This window comes from Hesperophylax consimilis, chromosome 4, assembly GCF_061612785.1.
Source record: "Hesperophylax consimilis isolate HC1 chromosome 4, BYU_Hcon_1.0, whole genome shotgun sequence".
Classification (NCBI taxonomy): domain Eukaryota; kingdom Metazoa; phylum Arthropoda; class Insecta; order Trichoptera; family Limnephilidae; genus Hesperophylax; species Hesperophylax consimilis.
This window is the reverse complement of record NC_142839.1, coordinates 23,880,282-23,899,506: the sequence shown is the minus strand read 5'-3', so window position 1 is coordinate 23,899,506 and position 19,225 is coordinate 23,880,282. Positions and strand designations below refer to the sequence as shown.

The following is a 19,225-nucleotide window of genomic DNA, read 5'->3' as shown; positions in this document are numbered from 1 at the left end:
ATGTGGCGTTTACAGAATAGTTAAACAAAATCAAAAAACGGTGACCGGATATGTCATCAAAATGACAATTCAGCACACCTACAAAAAGTGATTTAAAGTCATTAAAAGTGGTGAAACAAAAACTAAAGTAAATAGGTTTCATAGGTAAATTAATAGTTACCTATGGAAAACATAGGTTCAATAATCTAGTTTTTGTTTCATCACTTTTTAAAGGTGTTTTGAATTTTAATTTTGATGAAATATACGCCTACGGCCATAAACAATTACATAAGTTGAGTTCAAGTTTTCTACCAGAAATGATAAGGGCAGATATGTGCTGTTATACATAGCTATATGTATATTGCAGAAAGGCTAACATGTTGGTGCCAGTGTTATACCGTAACATAGTGTATTCTGTAACATAGCACCACTTTGGTCGCCAGTGTTAAGATAGGTTTGAGCCCCATCTTGGAAGTCAGTGTTAAGTATAGAAAGTTATAATGTTACTGTGTAAAAGTGTATTATATGCTCGCCGCACAAGAGTGCCGGCAGAGGATAGAACTCCATCTCTGGGGGTAGGTTCCGTAGTACAATGTCCAATGAAACAGGTAATTTTGGTATGACAGGTTTATTATCACATACAAGGGGGAATGTTAGACAGTTACAATGAACCAGTTTAAGACCTGTAGTTACTAGGGCATTCTATTGAATCTAAAGGCTCTGATGGAATTAAGTACATTAGTAGCTCACGTGTTAACAACGAAGGAGGTCATAGGCGGGGACGCCTAGGACGGGTGGTCCTGCGTAGGCGAGAGCTCACCGCGCAGCGAGGGCTGTGTGGTAGGCGGGCATGACGCCTACGAGGAACGGCATGGGGCTGCAGGGCGGCTCGGGGCGAAACAAGGGGGCTCCGTGCGAGCGGCTGGTGAGGGCCTTGAGTATTGGCTGAGCTGGCTTCAGGCAGGGAACGGACAGCGTAGGCGGGTAGACAGCACTGGGGCGGGAGGCTACAAATTCACCGCCTAAGTCTGGAGTGGACAGCTGGAAGGCTCTGGGCGGGCATGGCGCTGATGGAGGTAAACTCTGGGCGGGAGCAACAATTCACCGCCTCAGTGTGATGTGGATGGCAGTGGTAGGCGGAGACATGACACAACTCTATAACAACGGTCTGTGTGGCGGCTGGTGGTACAGGACGTGACCCAACTACATCACGTAAAGGGTCCGCGAGTCGGCGGCAAGCCGATGATTGGAGACAGGTCTATTGTGTTACTTTAAACGCGGTCTGCAGGCAACTGGCGGAGAACGGCTAGGCTCGCTGGCTCCTCATGTCCCGCTGGCGTGTGGAGGCGAGTGGTGGGGATATTCCATATATGGTTATGCTTTTATTTGAGCGATTTCATTGGTCTAGCGTGCCACAGTAGTCGACATGTTATCGAAATGAACGTTCCTATTGGCTGTAGGTACGTGTAGACGCCGTTGAACATGCAACGGCCGCATGGTCGGCTTCCGGTCGCTTGGGTAGGTATCAGAGGCGGCTCGTGACAGAATTTGCCAGCAGTGCATTTCACAAATAATGGTAACATGTAAAATAGGAAAATAAAGTGATTTAAAGGGAACTACATACCCAATACAAATAATTCATTTGTAGAGAAAATCCATTCGTCGCTCTTTCATTTGAGAAAATTCTTCAATTACAAGATTATTAGTCTGGTATAGACGAGATCAAACTTTTTTCGATGCTCATCATTGATAAAGCATTGAGACGATCTTGGGACATAGTATTCCTCAGAAATGTTTTTACACGTTTCAACGTAGAAAAACACCTTTCGCACTCGACAGTTGTCATCGGAATAGTACAAATTATTTTTAACAGTTTCACTATTTCAATAAAACACTCCACCAAGTTACACTTGTAAAATAATTGTAAAATTGATATTGCTCCGTCAGCATTCGCAAAATCATCTCTAGTTTGTTGGGATTAAATGAACTTCGGTTACTTTTGATAAAATCAATGTTAACCGCAATGTTTTCATTAGCACTCATTTTTAAAAAGCTTTTTGTAGAGCAAAACTCGTAAAAACCGTTAAAACGTCGCGTCAATCGCCAATAATGAATACTGTCAAGTTTGCAGATATATGTAGATCGCGCCGGTAACGCTAGAATATTATAACATTGTTAAATAGTTCGAAATCTGTCAATCCTAACTAATGCATTCCAAACGTTTTACGCATGTTTAAGGTTTTTGATATATATCAGGATGTTTCGGCGCATGCGCCGATAATGCACCGACCAGCTTCTATCTCCACTGCTCTAACACATCAACAGCCGTTATGGGTCTCTACCTGTCTCGCTCATTTCACGGTTCCGACCTCTAGAGACAGTGCCTATAGAAGGTACATGGCATGTCTCGGGCAAAGCCGAAAATGCACGGGTTGATATTATATTACACTGTTTTTCGCATGCGCGGGAGTCTAGTACAAACTTTGATTGGTAAGAATATTATAATGATCTCGCGTGAATTCTTCGTGAGTGGATATACGAATTTACATTTCTAACGTATATCGATGTTTGGCAGTGCAGTGCACAAATGCACTAAGGCAGGGACCGCCTCTGGTAGGTATGTCTACATATAAGTACGTAAGTCTGTATGGGTAACCATAACAGTGTTGACATGTTTTGAGCGCGTGATCAACTTCCGGCCACGTGCATAGTCGTGTCCATAATTAGATGCGTAGGTAGGTCTGCAAGTGCCTATGGGCAACCATAACAGTGCACATCCATAGACTTTTTTTTGCCAGTGTAAAAATATTTGTTTTAGACTTAGTGTTAAATAAAAATTTTAAATTATAGAAAATTTTAATTTAACACGACTTAAATGTGTTCTGCCATTTTATAACTTCGTAGTACCGCATTAAGTCAAAATGTAAAATTGCCGACTTAACGTTTTTTGCCAGTATGCCCATGAAATATTGTAAGTTTATTTTTAACCTGAGAATTTTTGTCAGGTAGATCTAGGCTCCTGTGATCCCAATATCCTGCTGTGTATGCATTTCTCCAGCGGTCTTCATGCATTCTACATATTGCGTTGTACATTTGCTTCTAGATTGTTCTCCGTCAAAGATCTCTAGAATGGTACGACAGTCAAACCCCAAGACCCGAGGTGTACTGGACTCTCCGATGAAGCGCCTCTCTGTGGATGATCTCACTCGAGCAGAGTGTGATGCTGAGGAGACTGGGAACAATAACCGCCATAATGCAAGGTTAGTGTCTTATTTCAGTCTCTCACCAACCAATTAAATCAACAAAAGACTGTTCTCTAGTGTCATCAGGAATGAAGCGCGGTGCGGGAAGATTGCGACGTGGCGAGCCACCAATGAATGAACTACTAATAAATCATGCCCTTTCTGCGCATGGCAAGAGACCTGCGTCTGCGCACCTTCTTTTGTTAGTCTAGCTATATTATATAGTTAGTTTATCAATTACTTACAGACTACCATTAACGAACATACAAACATAATTATAAAACATATACCAAATAATATTTTACCAATTAAGCCATGGATTAACCACACTATTATTAAATCTATCCGTAAACGTAACAAACTCCACAAAAACGTTATTAACAATCCTTATGATATACAACTTCGAAACTTTTATAAAAGATATAGAAACATTTGTACCCAAATAATAAGAAAGGCTAAAGAGATATATTACAAACAGAAAATAGAAAACTGTAATAATGATCCTAAAAAACTTTGGAAAACACTTAAAGAAGCCACTCACTCTCAACCTAATCCTACGAATGACTTAAAACAACTAAAAGTAAATGATAAAATATTTAGTTTTTCTAGTAATCCCGATATTATTGTTAATCATGCAAATAAATACTTCTCAAAAATAGGTGAACAACTCGCAAAAAATATCGATGTAAACCATACCAACTCCAGTTCACTAAGCTGTAATACAAATTTGCCCAACAACTTGCATTTTAGTCTAAAACAAATTTCAAATGAAGATACTAAATTGATCATAAACTCATTAAAAAACTCGTCTTCAACTGGCTTGGACGATATATCAAATATTGCCTTAAAAAAACTTGTATCAGAAATAACCACTCCCTTAACATATCTTATTAACCTAAGCATCCTAAAAGGCCGATTCCCTGACAAACTAAAACACGGAATCATAATCCCAATACATAAAGGAGGCTCTAGAGCGGACATAACTAACTATCGTCCAATTACATTACTAAATTCACTATCTAAAGTCTTTGAAAAAACTATTAATAATCAACTAATCGAATACCTTGAACAAAATAACATATTATCACTCAACCAGTTTGGATTCAGGAAAAATAAAGGCACCTCCGAAGCCCTAGCAACAGTTACCGATTTTCTAAATGAAAACTTAGACAAGGGATCAAAATGCATATCAATATTCTTAGACCTGTGCAAAGCATTCGATACTATCTCTCACTCTAAACTTTTACAAAAACTATCTAATATTGGTATAAATGGTGATGAACTTACTATTATTAGCGATTACCTGTCAAACCGAAAGCAAAGAGTGAAAATCAACAACTGCAATAGTAATCAATTACCAATTAGCTACGGCGTGCCTCAAGGAAGTGTTTTAGGTCCTACCCTGTTCTTAATATACATAAATGAATTATGTAATCTTCAAATAGATGCCAAAATTGTAAGTTTCGCTGATGATACGATTCTCCTCTTCAAATCAAGCAATTGGAATGATGTATACATAAAAGCTAACAGGGGCATAACTGTGGTTAAAAGATGGTTAAACAATAATACACTAACAATGAATGTGACCAAAACTAAATACATTGAATTTAGTATTAATCCTACCTTAAGAAACCCAGAAAATCAAATTAAAATATGTGCTTGCAACCTGACAAATACGATAATATGTGATTGCCCTTATTTAGAACAGGTAACTAAAATTAAATACTTAGGTATTATTTTTGACAGCAATTTAAAGTGGAAACAACATATAACCACTACAGCAAACAAACTTAGAAAATTCATTTACTTTTTTAGACAAACTCGCAACTTTCTCAACCTAAGCCAGCTCAAAACAATCTACTATGCACTTTGTCAATCTTTAATAGAATATGGTATCATAGCATATATCTAAAGCTCAGACACTTATAATAAAGATTATCCTCAAACTACCAATCACAAGCAGTTCGGATGAAATCTTTAGGAAAATCTGTGTTATGGACATTAGGCAACTTTATGCCAAAAACATACTAACATACCTCTTCAAACACAAAACTACTTTTGACAATATCCAAACTGCTCGTGATACTAGAACCAAAGGACATAATTTCTTACAAATCCCTTTCGCTAAAACAACTTTTGGCCAGAGAAATTTTAGATATTTTGCAACAAGGCTATATAATGCTCTCCCACTAGCCATTAGACTGAACGATTTTTTTTTGAAATATAAAACAGACATCAAGTCTTGGATCATCAGCCAAGACAGATCCATGATCAAAAATTTTATAAAAATCCCTACATAAGTATGTACTCCAACTAGATGCTGATTAACAAATTTATCATTTATTATTATTATTTATTATTTTGTATCTTTTTCACAATGTCATTTAATGTAATGAAATATTTTATGTATCAAAAAATATGTAGACATTAATTCATGTATCAAATACGTCTGTCTCGACACAGGTTTACCCTAGTGAGACAGACATAGAAAAAAAAACCTGTAAAAAAAACTTTATATTGATGATAAAAAAAAAAAAAAGTTACGCTTTTGAGATTTGTTGCAATAATTCACAGTAATTACTATTTACTGTTGCGCAATTAAGCATCCATTTTGTTTAATAAATATGTATTGTACTCACAATGGTAATAATTGTCTGGTCAAATCATCTATCTCAATTATTTTCGGTCACCTAGCTCTTCCTTTATTTAATATTCATAAATAGAGAAGGTCTTCCCAGACATTCAATAAACTACTACATATAAATAATTGTCTGGTCAAATCATCTATCTCAATTATTTTCGGTCACCTATCTCTTCCTTTATTTAATCTACATAGATAGAGAAGGGTCTTCCCAGACATTCAATAAACTACTACATATAAATAATTGTCCTGTCAAATCATCTATCTCAATTATTTTCGGTCACCTATCTCTTCCTTTATTTAATCTACATAGATAGAGAAGGGTCTTCCCAGACATTCAATAAACTACTACATATAAATAATTGTCCTGTTAAATCATCTATCTCAATTATTTTCGGTCACCTAGCTCTTCCTTTATTTAATCTACGAAGGGTCTTCCCAGACATTCAATAAACTACTGCATATAAATAATTGTCCTGTCAAATCATCTATCTCAATTATTTGCAGTCACCTAGCTCTTCCTTTATTTAATCTACATAAATAGAGAAGGGCCTTTCTAAACATTCAATAAACTACTATAATTTAACATTGATGCATTAAGGGTAGCAAATAATTAGTGGGGAAGTTTAAGATAATTGATTTTATAATTACTCGAGTTTCTATAAAAACTACAAAAAACGAAAATTAATTAAATTATTTTTTATTAATTTATTATAATTGGTTAATAACCACAGACATAGGAATTAATAGACGAGAAGATAAAGGCGAGGGGTAAAATCAACTGTTGAAGAACGAAGGGAGTGAAGATGACTGTGATTCGTCAATAAATCAATCTGACAGTAAATAGGCAACTCGCAATATAATATCACCATTTACTTCTTAAAAGTAAAATCTGCTTTGGAATGAATAGACATTTTTACATGGGAGCGCAAATTACTCGCCACGTTATGAACAAATTTGCGAAGTCCAAATTCGACAAAAAAATTCGGTTCATTTTCAGAGTCGAATATTTCGTTTAAGTATTTAGTTAAGACACTTTTATAAATGTTCATAATTTACTTTCCAGCAACCAACCAGCTTTGTGTTTCGCGTCCAGACGTTTCTCGATGTGATAGTAACAACTGATTCATATTATACGATGTGAATATGCTTAAAATAAAGTAAAATAATGCTTATATATGGAATGTAATACGACAATTGGGTTTATTCTCTTTTTCACATCTATTTTTACAAGTTTTCATAGTACAAGTCAACATTTTGCCGTGTTATTTCGTAAAATGAACCGATGATGCCTCGACCATAGTTCGCACAAGAATGATGACGTCACGTTTTCAAATTTCACTTGAGGCCATATGCGAGCCCAGCCGGCTCAATGGAACCGGTATGGGGAGTGGGGATAATACGCTTTTAATCACTTAGGGCAGGTCTACTAATATTCATATGTCTATGTTAATAACCCTTTCTTCCCTTTACAGGGTAGCCCTGCACACACTATCATCCACGACACTACCAGGGAGGCAGGCAGAACTCGATAGATTAGAAAATTTCCTGACAGACCACTTGGACAATAAGAAATCTGGAACCCTATATGTCTCTGGCCCCCCGGGAACCGGAAAGACGGCTTGTTTGTCAAATATTCTTCAACGTCCACAGGTAACAGTTTTTTAAATATTTTTTTTAACATGTATAACTGTTAATTTTCCTAACAAATTAAAGACCACTGCACACAAACAACTTTAGTTGTGGGAACAGTTGGCAACTATTTCAAAATCCATGCAAATTTAAATCGCAACAGTTATGTCACTGCATCAAAATCCATTGCAGTATATGGATGCGACACTAGGGAAACATAAGTCACTCGTGTTCGCCTGAACTAAGGTAATAACTTCTTGTGATTTATCATGGGTAGCAAATAGTTTATCATTAACTAGCTGTACCCCGACCCGGGTTGCTGTGGCTCAGTCTATCTGTGCAGATAGAGAAACAATAGTGCGAAAAAAAGCATGCTTCTCCAACAGATTGCTCTGTTTTTTTTTTTTTTCAAAACAAAGCATGTTTGTACCGTCACAGGTGACATCTATATATTATAGGTATATAAAAACATGCGGTATAATATAGGTATATAAAATGCGTATTCTAATGCAACGATGTGTCAAAATTTCAGAGCAATGGGTGAAGAACTTTTGGAGATTTAAGATTTTGAACACAAGAACATTTAAATTTTTATTTATATAGATTTTCCTATGTAATTTAATTTTTCTTGCCTTTTATACATGTTCAGGTGTCCCGGGGTAAAGTGCGCTAACTTCGGCAGGTGATTCTACATGACGTAAAAAAGATAAATAACTTTTTCGAAATTCCAATGTTTTTTTTTCTATACAGAAATATCTTTCTATTGAAGATTATTTATTTTCACCTTACAAACATGTATCTTTTTTACTTGTACAATCGTGTAGAATCACCCCCCGAAGTTAGCGCACTTTACCCCAGGACATCCTGTATATTGGAGATTTGTGATTTTTAAATAATGTAAATTTAAAAATTTGCAGTTCAAGAAGGGGTTCAGACCTGTGTACGTGAATTGCACTAGCATGCGTTCTGCGGGAAGTGTTTATGGAAGGATTTGTCAAGAGCTTAGTTTGAAAAGTGCTGGGACTACCGAAAAAGCTTATTTAAAAGCAATAGACAAGCACTTGGCCTCCAAACACAGCATGATGTGAGTATTTTAATATGTACATATCTCATAGTATCTTTATAAAGATTCTATGACAAAATGGATCATTGAAAGAACCTAAACTAAACTAACCCATTTTTTTATCATGTTCTGTTTTGTCAGTGTTCCGTTTAATCCTGTTACCCTTTTTACAACTCATTTATACATTTGGTAGTTTTTAATTTGTTGAAGCTCCTTACTACAAGAAGACTGAAAAATTTATTCCTTTTGTAGTATTTTCCTTTACACATAATACTAAAATTTTACACATAAAAATTGGTAATAGGCGAATGAATATTATTTGATTTGCAATACGATTTATTGCATTGGTTTTAAAAATCTGTTGGGTGACCTGTGGAAAAGTGTGAGGTGAATTTCCCATGGAAAAATTGTAGACATTTTGTAAAATACAAGCTTGCGTGTGTATATATGTGTGTGTGCATGTGCGTGTTTGTGTGTGACAGTTATAGTAGGCCATCTCATACAGCATTATGTTTTCAACTTAGTGCGAGTAAGCGTATAAGCGTATCTGGTCATCTCAGTCACACCCGTGATGTTGAATTAATATTCCACACAACTTTAAATACCAAAACACCGCCCGGTCTTATCGTTTATTTTGTTCATACAAATGAACATGACTTATGTGACAATATAATATTATATTATATTTGTATTATATTATGAACAGTATAATATAATATTTTTATATAGTTTTTATGAACAATATACATAATATAATATTTACATAAGAGTATTTCTTACTTGCTACATTTTGTAAAACAATAACAAGACTAGATATATTCTTATGTGGTAAATATACACATATGGGATAGTTTGTCTGTGATCCTAACTTCCTGATGCTATGTATCGGTGGCGGTTTATGACGTTTTAGTGAGCTAGAGTGGTAAAATTGAAAAAACATCACTAATAATGTGCTTCCCCAAACTGAAAGAATCCTGAAATTCTTCACACAAAAATTGAAATTTTGAAAAAAAAAAATCAAAAACATCAACACCAATAATGTCGTATTTTTCAGTCTTACCACACTAATTCACTGAAAAGTCACGGACCGCCACTGATGTGTGTGCATATATGTATTTTTCCAGTTATATCAGAGCTATAAGCCGAATACCTTTGCTGCTTGACTGTTTACCAAACCCAAAAATGATTTGTTATTTTTTTCCAGCCTCCTGGTGCTTGATGAAATAGACCAGCTCTGCAATAAGAAGCAATCTGTCCTCTACACAATATTCGAGTGGCCCTCCCTGCCCATGTCCAACATAGTCCTGATTGGCATCGCCAACGCCTTGGACCTGACGGACAGGACCCTGCCCCGGCTGCAGGCCCGCATAGACCTGAGACCTGAGCTGATGCACTTTGCGCCCTACACCAAGCAGCAGATCGTGGAGATCTTCTCTGAAAGACTGAAGGAGGAAGTTTCTCTGGATTTCTTCTCGCCCATCGCCATTCAGATGTTGGCAGGTAATTATTGTTGCATGATGAAATTGAAAAAAAAAGAACAAATACCAAAAGTTAACCTAACTTAATCCAACCTGTTCTGTATTATTAAAAGTATTATTTCCAGTAAATGGAAAATTAATTCAATAATAATATCCTGAGGTTATGTTGTAATTGTGCTTGTGGTGATTTTTCACAAAAATGGTGCTACATAAATTAGCCAAATATTATTATTTAATTGGTTCTGCAGCTAGCCTGAACTAACCTGATCAATTATTTTTATCATGATCTGTTTTTATTAACGCTTAATGTAATTTTTTAACGTTTATGGTATATCTTGAAGTTTATTGTAATTGGTTTTGCAGCTAGTGTACAAAAGGAATGTATTTCATTGCACCGTCAACTCGTATAATATTTATGAAGCGGAAAAATACACAATGTAAAGGAGATACACTTGAAGACATGTAATAAACATAGAAGAGTATATATGGGACGATGTATTAATGTGAATGAAGCAAGAAGTGTGTGCCAAGACAAAGTTGTGTGATGATCTATCCTGCGGCGAAACAGCCAGCATAGATAAGTGCTTAAATGTGTTTGAATCCATTCACATAAGAAACCAATCAACCTGCCTATAAAGCAGTGATACTCAACCTTTTTCTTCTGCGGGCCACATTCATATGTTTGCAAAGCTACGCGGGCCACAACACTATACTGGTCCCTGGGGGGGGGGGGGGGGGTTGTTAGAGAATTTCTGTATTCTGTAAAACATAATAATTCCCCACAAAATATTTGAAATCCAATGGGGGGGGGGGGGGTTGTTACAGAACTTCGCTGAAAAAAAATTCCGCACAGCCAAAAACATCATATGTAATTCCCCACAGCAATTTTTCGAAATCCATGGGGGGGGGGGTAGCTACGGAATTCCATTTTCGAAAATTTCCGCCCGCAAAAAATATTATATCAAATAGATATATAAAGATAAGTTCTTAATTCGTAATTATTTGCGCCCATATTTGTCTGTCAAATCTTTGTTTTTTAGAGATAGATCTAGCGTGTGCAGTAGCTACCATATTATATTATATAGATAGTATATTATACTTATACTATCCTGTTCAAATCATGTTCCTGATATTAAATGTATTGAGGGCCGCACAAAATAGCTCGGCGGGCCGCAGGTTGAGTATGACTGCTATAAAGGAAAGGGGAACAAAACAAGATAGAGCGTGGAGGTGGCGTGACCGACTCCCTTTCCGTGGTTTGTCAATAAATAAATCTGATGGTATACAGGCAACTTGCGTTGTACTATCAAATAATATCTGCTTACGAATAAGTAGTCCTTTTTACAATGGTGCTCAAATTGCTGTCTGTATAAAACCTTAACTGCAAATGCTAAATCAGATAAACAAAAATTCTGATGTTTTCAAAATCGAATATTTTGTTACAGTATTTAGTTTGACTCTTTTATAATTTACTCACCCGCAGTAAACGCATATATCAGAGATGAGTGAGCGCCTGACAATCTAAACAAACATTCAGGCCTCGCGCAGAAAAGTCCCGCAATGGACTGCGCTGCAAACCGTTACCTTACTTTAGCGAATTTTACTTTTCTGCGCAGGGTCAATGTGGTCATCGGTCGGCAATCATCGTCATCACTGATGTCGTAGTTTATGTAGGCATTCTCAAACCCTCCTGGTTCCAAAAAGATTGACACGTGATTTGTCTCCAGCTCGTCAAAATGATGGACAGATTTTGCATTAGGGCATATCTATCTCTTTTGACGTCAGTGGTTTGTATCCAGTGATTAAAAAGTCTGCTGCAAACAGAAACAATTTGCTATGGTAGTACCAAGAGTGTTTTTGATTTCGGTAGCTTATTTGGTGCAAAATGATATAAAGAAAAAAATTAATGCTATTCAATACTTTATTAATTCCATGAATGACTGTGACTTAGGGGGTTCTTTTTTAAATGACTTTAATTAGCTAGACCACAATTAAAAGGAGCGCGTCTTTTGTCGAGCGCAGAAAGAGCGTGATTTATAAGGATTTCCTGCACCGCGTTTCATTCAGGATGACGCTAGGGAAGGTCTTTTGTTTTTTTGCTGATCTAATGATACATTTTTTGTCTTTCAGGTAAAGTTGCCGCCATATGCGGCGACATCAGGAGGGCTCTGGACATTGGCAGACGAGTGGTGGAACTGTCCACTTCCAAGATGCTATCGGGCAAGAGATCCGGTGCCACGGTGGAGCTGAAGCAAGTGATGGAAGTGCTCAACGACGTTTACGGGGCTTCCCAGAGGCTGGAGGAGGAAATGGACGAGAGCTTCCCGCTGCAGCAGAAGCTGCTCATCTGCTCACTGCTGCTGATGCTGAGCAAAGGGAAGAACAAGGATATCACCGTAGGGAAACTGCACGAGGTCTACAAGAGGTACTAGATTTTAATTATCTATTAATTATTAATACAATATGTACTTATCAGATTCGCTACCTACTGACTAATTGCCTTATTTATAATAAATAGTTCATCACTAGATACCGGATTATAACATGAATTTGCAACATTTGAGACTTTTTAGTTTTCAGTGTATGAGCCGCCAAGGCTCAAATATGAACAACACAAGTTTATAGTGCTTTTTTCATCATTAATGCATATTTCAACTATTTTATTCTTCAAACTATGAGCTGTTCAAATTAGAAATGGTCGATATTTTAGATGTATCTTTTTTCGAACTGTTTTGTTCATTTTGAAAATTTTGCTAAAATGAGATTTGTACATAATAGAGATGGCTGTGATTGAATTTCGCTGTCCGCCCCTTCCCCCATCAATGCATTTTTTTCATTCTTCTTTAGATATTTCGATCGCCAACCCCCCCTCCCACCAGAAGATACAAGAATAATTAACTGTGTTAATCTTAAAATAAAAAACTTTCAACACGTTGATAATTAAACTTGAGTAGCTACTATTACACTATAAAAAAAGAATATTTTGAATCTATTTAGCAAATCGTCAATGTGATTCTTCTTTACAATCTGTAAAAATCCTAGTGCTAAAATTATCACTCGAAGCTAGACGTATATCATAACTTGGTTTTAATTACAATCAAAGCAGAAAATCCTTGTTCACATAAATAAGTTGTGGAGAAAAGCACAGATCGAACAAGGCGATTCCCCAAAATTTAGTACCTACATGAAATAGCAATTTTACACCAAAACTCCTCAAGGGAAACAGATTCAAAAGCGTCCTTGCAATTACTATCATTTTGCAATTCAATGAAGTTTTCTTGGACGTCTTCAGCTACCTCTCCAATATTAATGCCAAAAAGGTTACGAATATTCTTTTGATACCTTTCGATTCCGCTCGAATCGACACATATATGAATCACGGACCGCCGGTTTGGAACCACTGATAGACATTTGTACATACCAAAAAAAACTTTTATTATGACAAGTATGTGTAGTATGTAATGTTGTCCTGCTTTCCAGGATATGCACAAAGCGCAACATCGTGGCTGTGGACAGCACAGAGTTTGTGGGACTCTGCGGCTTGGTGGAGACGCGAGGCATCATCAGACTGAGTGGACGCAAGGAGCCACGCACCCACAAGGTGGCACTGCAGTGGGACGAGTCTGAGGTCAGCAACGCCCTCAGCGACAAGCAGCTTATCTCCGACGTCATCAATGATGTCTCCTGCTTACCCTGATTACTTGACTTATATGTAGAAATACACCTCAATGACACCTCAAGCTGTGAAATAATTAAGGTTATGTCACCTCAAGGCTGCCAATATTGTGATAATATGCTTATGAAACCAAATGATTTTGGTAGCTATCTCAATGTTTGTCTCACAGATAACTGATACAAAAATACTTTTCTTGGTCAGTGTCATTATTACTGAAGGGTGATTTTTCTACATGTTATGAAAACCAAAAAAAATAATATTGAATTTCTATTTTTTTGACTTGTAAGTGTGTTGAATTTATGTTTTTATTTGCATGATGACAATCAAGAATGATTAAGTAATTAAGTTTTAATTGTTCTACCTCTTAACTGTTATATTTGAATTGTTTTAAAAAAAATAAATTATTATTTAATGAGCAGGCAGCATTTTGCTGATGCGCTCTTATCTGATTTCACAATAGTTTTAACAGTAATCGAGTTGTTTTAAATTAATTTAATAGCATAGTGATTATCTCCTCTAACCCTTTATAACTGATCCAAACTTATTTATATTGATAAGTATTACAAATAACATTATTAAAGTAATAAAAAATAAAACCATCAACTTTTTCACCATCAAAAGCGGTTTCATATACATAATATCATCTATTTTAACACTAGAGAGACCGGGTACTGCTCGATAAAACCTATAAAGACCGTGATTATTATTTTGAAGACTGATCACGTCAGCGTAAAATTTTTGGAATAATAACAAATTAATAAAATTGGTAATATAATAAATACAATATAATAAATTGAAAATTTTATTAATTTGTTATAATCCGGGACGTGGTGCCCGGCAAGGTAAGGGTCCTGGGTTCGAGTCCTAGATGTGACCGTATCCTTTTGAGATTTTTCTGTTTCAGATTTTCGTTTAGCAATCGCTAATATTGTCTTCAATAATTAAATACTACAATTTGAGGTTTTACTCACTAAGTTATTAGAAAAAAAAGGTAATTAACCATCAAGCAATAGCGCTACCCAAATTTGGGTAACACCGAGCGATAGGTGATTTTTTTACTATTTTTTAAAATTATTTATTGAACTTAAAAATATGGGATAGACGGTGATATATAGGTGGATTCGTTAGCTTCAAACCACATAAGCAGTTTCAATCTGTATTAGTATTTGGAGGTATTTTGTTTGCTTTTTCTTGGTATAAAAAAGTTGTTCATCAACAGCCCTAAAACTTTTAGCAAATGGACTCTGAAGTTTTAACCTAACAATCTCAAAGGCTGTTGGTGTCTTAGAAACTTTTATATTATTATTTATTGCTATGTAATAAAATAAATTAAAAAGTAGCTTTTATTATTTAATGTATGTATGTATAGTGAAATTCGCTTATAAAGTGCCCCATGAGAAGTTTTCATGCTTAATTTGTTCCACTTATAATTGTGTTGAATCTATATTTATATAGCTAATAATATGTAAGTGGATAACATACAACAGAAGTTCGTTGCTGGTTTTGTATTGAGTAAGATTGACACACCACCTTTTATTGTATGCGAAAAAAGTAATTTGTTAAAAGTTATCTTGGGAGGGTTCGGCACTGCTTTCGGTGGTGATCCCAATTAAAAAGTTTTATTTTTTCGGTCACCTAAGACTGAAATGCAAAATGGCCCAAATAATCCCATATATGAAGGTTTTTTCGCACAAGTTTTTTCCCGCCTTTTGGAAAACCTTATAAGAGAGTTTCACTGTTTAGTCATTAATTTTAATTTAATAACTGCAATAACCTGTGAATACTATGAATGAAATATTCCAATGAATGTTGTTAATAATAATTGACTGAATTTAACAGTGCATAAAAACATTAGTTTACTAAATATTTATGAACTTCACATTTAACCCCAAAGATACAAGTTTTAATAAAATTTTTGAATGATGGAAAGACCTGCTTCACATTATTTAATTTTTTTTATTTTGCATTATATTTTGGGTTACGGCCATATACGTCCAAATTGAAAGATCGACCCAACAGGAAAAGGGGAACAAACCATGTTGCGCGGAGCGTCGAGGTGGTGTGACCGTCTCCCTTTCTGTGATTTATCAATATATAAATGAATCTTGATAGTATACAGGCAACTCGCATTTTAATATCAATATTTAGTCCTCAAAAATAAAATCAGCCAACAAATTACTGGTCCTTTTTACAATGGTGCCTAAATTGCTGGCTATGTAAACTACAAATCCCAAATTCGGTAAACAAAAGTTTGGGCTTGTTCCCAAAATATTACATTATTTAGTCAGACACTTCAACTGAGCTGCAAACCATTGCCTTATTTTAGCAAACTTTACTTTACTGCGCAGGGTCAGATTAATTCAATGCACGCTACCACCGATGTCCTAGTTTATTCAATGCACTCTCGAACCCTTCTGGTGCCAAAAATATAGTCACGTGGTTCGCCTCCAGCTCGTTGAAACGATACCCAGATTTTATGTTAGGTCAAATCTATCAATTTGGATGCCTATGGTTAAGACAAAGCACTACGAAATAACGTGTGTTTTTGGTTTGAAAATTTGATCGCTTATAAATATTTTAGATGCTTTAATTAAATACTGCGAGTAAAACACATTTTGGGCTTTGAAATAATCCAGCAACTTTTTGAAGATCAGAAAAAAATAATGTGTCAGGCCCATGAAAAGTGCTTTTAGAGTTCAAAATCTCCTACTTAAGAATCCCTTTTCGGTTATGGTATTATTGTATAATGTGGCAAATTAAGTTTTTTAGAAAATTATGGTAAAACATTTAACTAATTGTGCCAGAACTTCGCAAAATAAAATAAAACACTTTTTGGGGGAGGTTTTTTCTTGCATAAATCTTGGGAATTTAAACCTTACCGCCATTTACATAAGGAATGTTATTGTTAGCGGCCCGATTCCAAATCTTTAACGCCAACAGTCTTCAGTAGTTTAAAAAGACAGGCTTATATTTTATAGTAAATTGTATTTTTTTAAAAATAATTTAATATTTTGAAAAATAACGCTTCATTTTCATCTCAGTAACCTTTAGAATACAAGTTTGTAATGACTGAAATATTTATAAGTAATTTATTTACGTATGTAATTATTTATTTTGTTATTCAGAAATAAGCTTTAAGTTCGGGGCTCATATTAAATATTAATATATTTTTTATGAATATTTTAGATTGCTTATTGCATTATTGTGCCTTATTGTAAGTTTTACCTTTTATGGAGGATATATAAATATTAAAGGACTGCAAATTAATTTAAGCTTTGTTTCTTGTTTGTATGAAAACATTTTTTCATTGTATTTTTTTATACCAATGGTTAGACATTATTTCTGTTTGTGTTGTTGACAACCAATATTGTTTAATCAAAAATACTTTTTGATTGTGTTATTCAATTTTTTTAATTCGTAAAAGGTTTTCATATTTTATAAAATATGTGTTTTGACTAGTAATTTTTTTTAAGTCTGACCTTCTTTGTTTGACAACGAATAAAACATTTTTAAACTGATTTTTGACTTTTTATTTATTTTTATAGTATTTTATTATATCTTGATGAATCCCCTTAGAATAATATTTTTGGGGCTTTGAAAAGTATAAGTGTTGTGTGTTGACCATCCTCTTGCATGTAATCTTATATTAACCCATTGGCCACAAATCCCGACTCACAGTAGGATATGCATCTCTATTACTTCTCAACAAACCCCGACTCTCGCTCGGGCTGGAGTGGGTCGGCCTAAAAACGGAACACACCAGTAAAACGAAATTTTAAAGGCCAAAGCATTCCTTTCATAGTATTGGTAATATGTTTCTTTTTTTCCGTGTTAATTACGTACAAATTTTTATAAGCATGCGGCAGCCATTAATTTTTTTAAAATGGCGAGTGGTTCTGGACTCGACAATCTCGAGCAAAAAATGCGTGCTGGGTGGCTCACGTTAGCCCAATTTATTTAGTTTATTGTCTGAAATGAATGATGACTATGTAAGTGATAATTTTGTATCATCAGATCCTGTGTCCGAATGTGAGGAATCTGCAAATGAGAACATCGAAGATTTTGATATTTCGACAAGCAAAGCGGACCCATCGGCTTGCGTTTGTAACAAGTATTTGTTCCTGAAGTACAGTAGGGTGACCTTCATTGGGAGATAGTCCAATGAGACTTCAAGGATGTCAGGGGGGCCACCCCCCAGCATATGTTTCTCCAGATACTGGAAGACTATAGTAACAAATATTTTTTTTAGTTATACATAAGCACATATTTATATTAAAAAAAATTATGCATGTTAGATTCTTTTTCAGATCTTTATGAATAAAAATGTAAAAAAAACACAAAACTGTATTCTTATTTGCACATATTTTCTTTTTTTATTAATTTAAAAAAATATTTATATTTACTTTGATCCAATATGTAAGCAAATTTAAAGAAATTAATTAATTTAAACATATAGTTAAAAAGTTACATTAGATTTAGTACACCAATGCAGATGAAAGAACACCAAACGGTGTTAGAAAGAGAAACGGCCACGATTTATATTCAAATCTCAAAGTTAACCACAGAAATTTTTTAATATACTTCTCTTTAAAACCAAAGTTTTCCACCGCAATTTGAAAAAAAAATTATGAAGCTTTGTGAATTTTTTTACACAAAACGACAAAAAAAGTCATGTGGCAATAATATTTATACCCTCCAGTAAGGAGTAAAAAGTGTGGTAAGAGTTTTTGACAAAAAAATTACTAATTCTAAATAATAAATTAAAAAATATATATTATTTTGAAAAAGTAATGTTTATTTTAAATACATACACCGGAAAGATAATTTTATCTAGTTTATAAAACAGTATTTGTTTTTACGAAAAATTATAAAAAATAGACTCGAAAATAGATACGTAAAAAACATTGCAAACTGAACAAAAATGTTGAAAGAACTGAAGGGTTATACATACATACTTGTCTAATAAAATAGGTATTGTGTGTGTGTTTTTTTTCATTATCACTAATGGTGCTGCCACACGCAAAGCTCACATCAACAGATAATATAAAGCACAATAGCGCTCGCCATACAATCCCATACAGACCCGACACACGTAAAAAGATAACGCGCTATAAGTGTGGTTCTGAACTTCGCTAACCGAATTTATTTTACGTAACCGCTCCCGACGCGATATTTGAAAACTTATGCGTCCCCCTCTCCGCCGTAAAAAGGAGAGGGGGTCATTTTAATTACGGAGCTACCAACTAAGTTCCGTGTTCCCTTTGACAGCCATGACATAAGCAGCCTAATAATGCATTTCTTATTTATTATGTTAGCTCATATCGTCATGTGTGGTAGTAAATTTAGAAACATAAAAAAAACCTTATTTGGCAAACATACTTAACATATATTTAAAATATAAATATAATCAATATTTGAATTTGAAGTAAACAAATTTTCGCCCTTTCAAAATTAATCATATTTTTAACTCAGTATGTTTATATGGTAATATCATTCGGTTTTTTGATAAAGTTG

At 34.9% G+C, this 19,225-nt stretch overlaps 1 protein-coding gene across 1 annotated transcript in view; it reads left to right on the top strand.

Annotated features, from left to right (window-relative positions):
• Window positions 1–16,860, top strand: part of LOC149424395 (uncharacterized) — a 28,069-nt gene extending 11,209 nt beyond the window's left edge. The window contains exons 3-8 of the mRNA XM_089631063.1: window positions 3,083–3,239; window positions 7,338–7,515; window positions 8,412–8,578; window positions 9,762–10,057; window positions 12,166–12,460; window positions 13,516–16,860. Coding sequence (XP_089487189.1) covers window positions 3,083–3,239; window positions 7,338–7,515; window positions 8,412–8,578; window positions 9,762–10,057; window positions 12,166–12,460; window positions 13,516–13,732 — 1,310 coding nt within the window. The 3' untranslated portion in view covers window positions 13,733–16,860. The remainder of the gene's footprint in view (window positions 1–3,082; window positions 3,240–7,337; window positions 7,516–8,411; window positions 8,579–9,761; window positions 10,058–12,165; window positions 12,461–13,515) is intronic.
• Window positions 16,861–19,225: the final 2,365 nt, after the last annotated feature.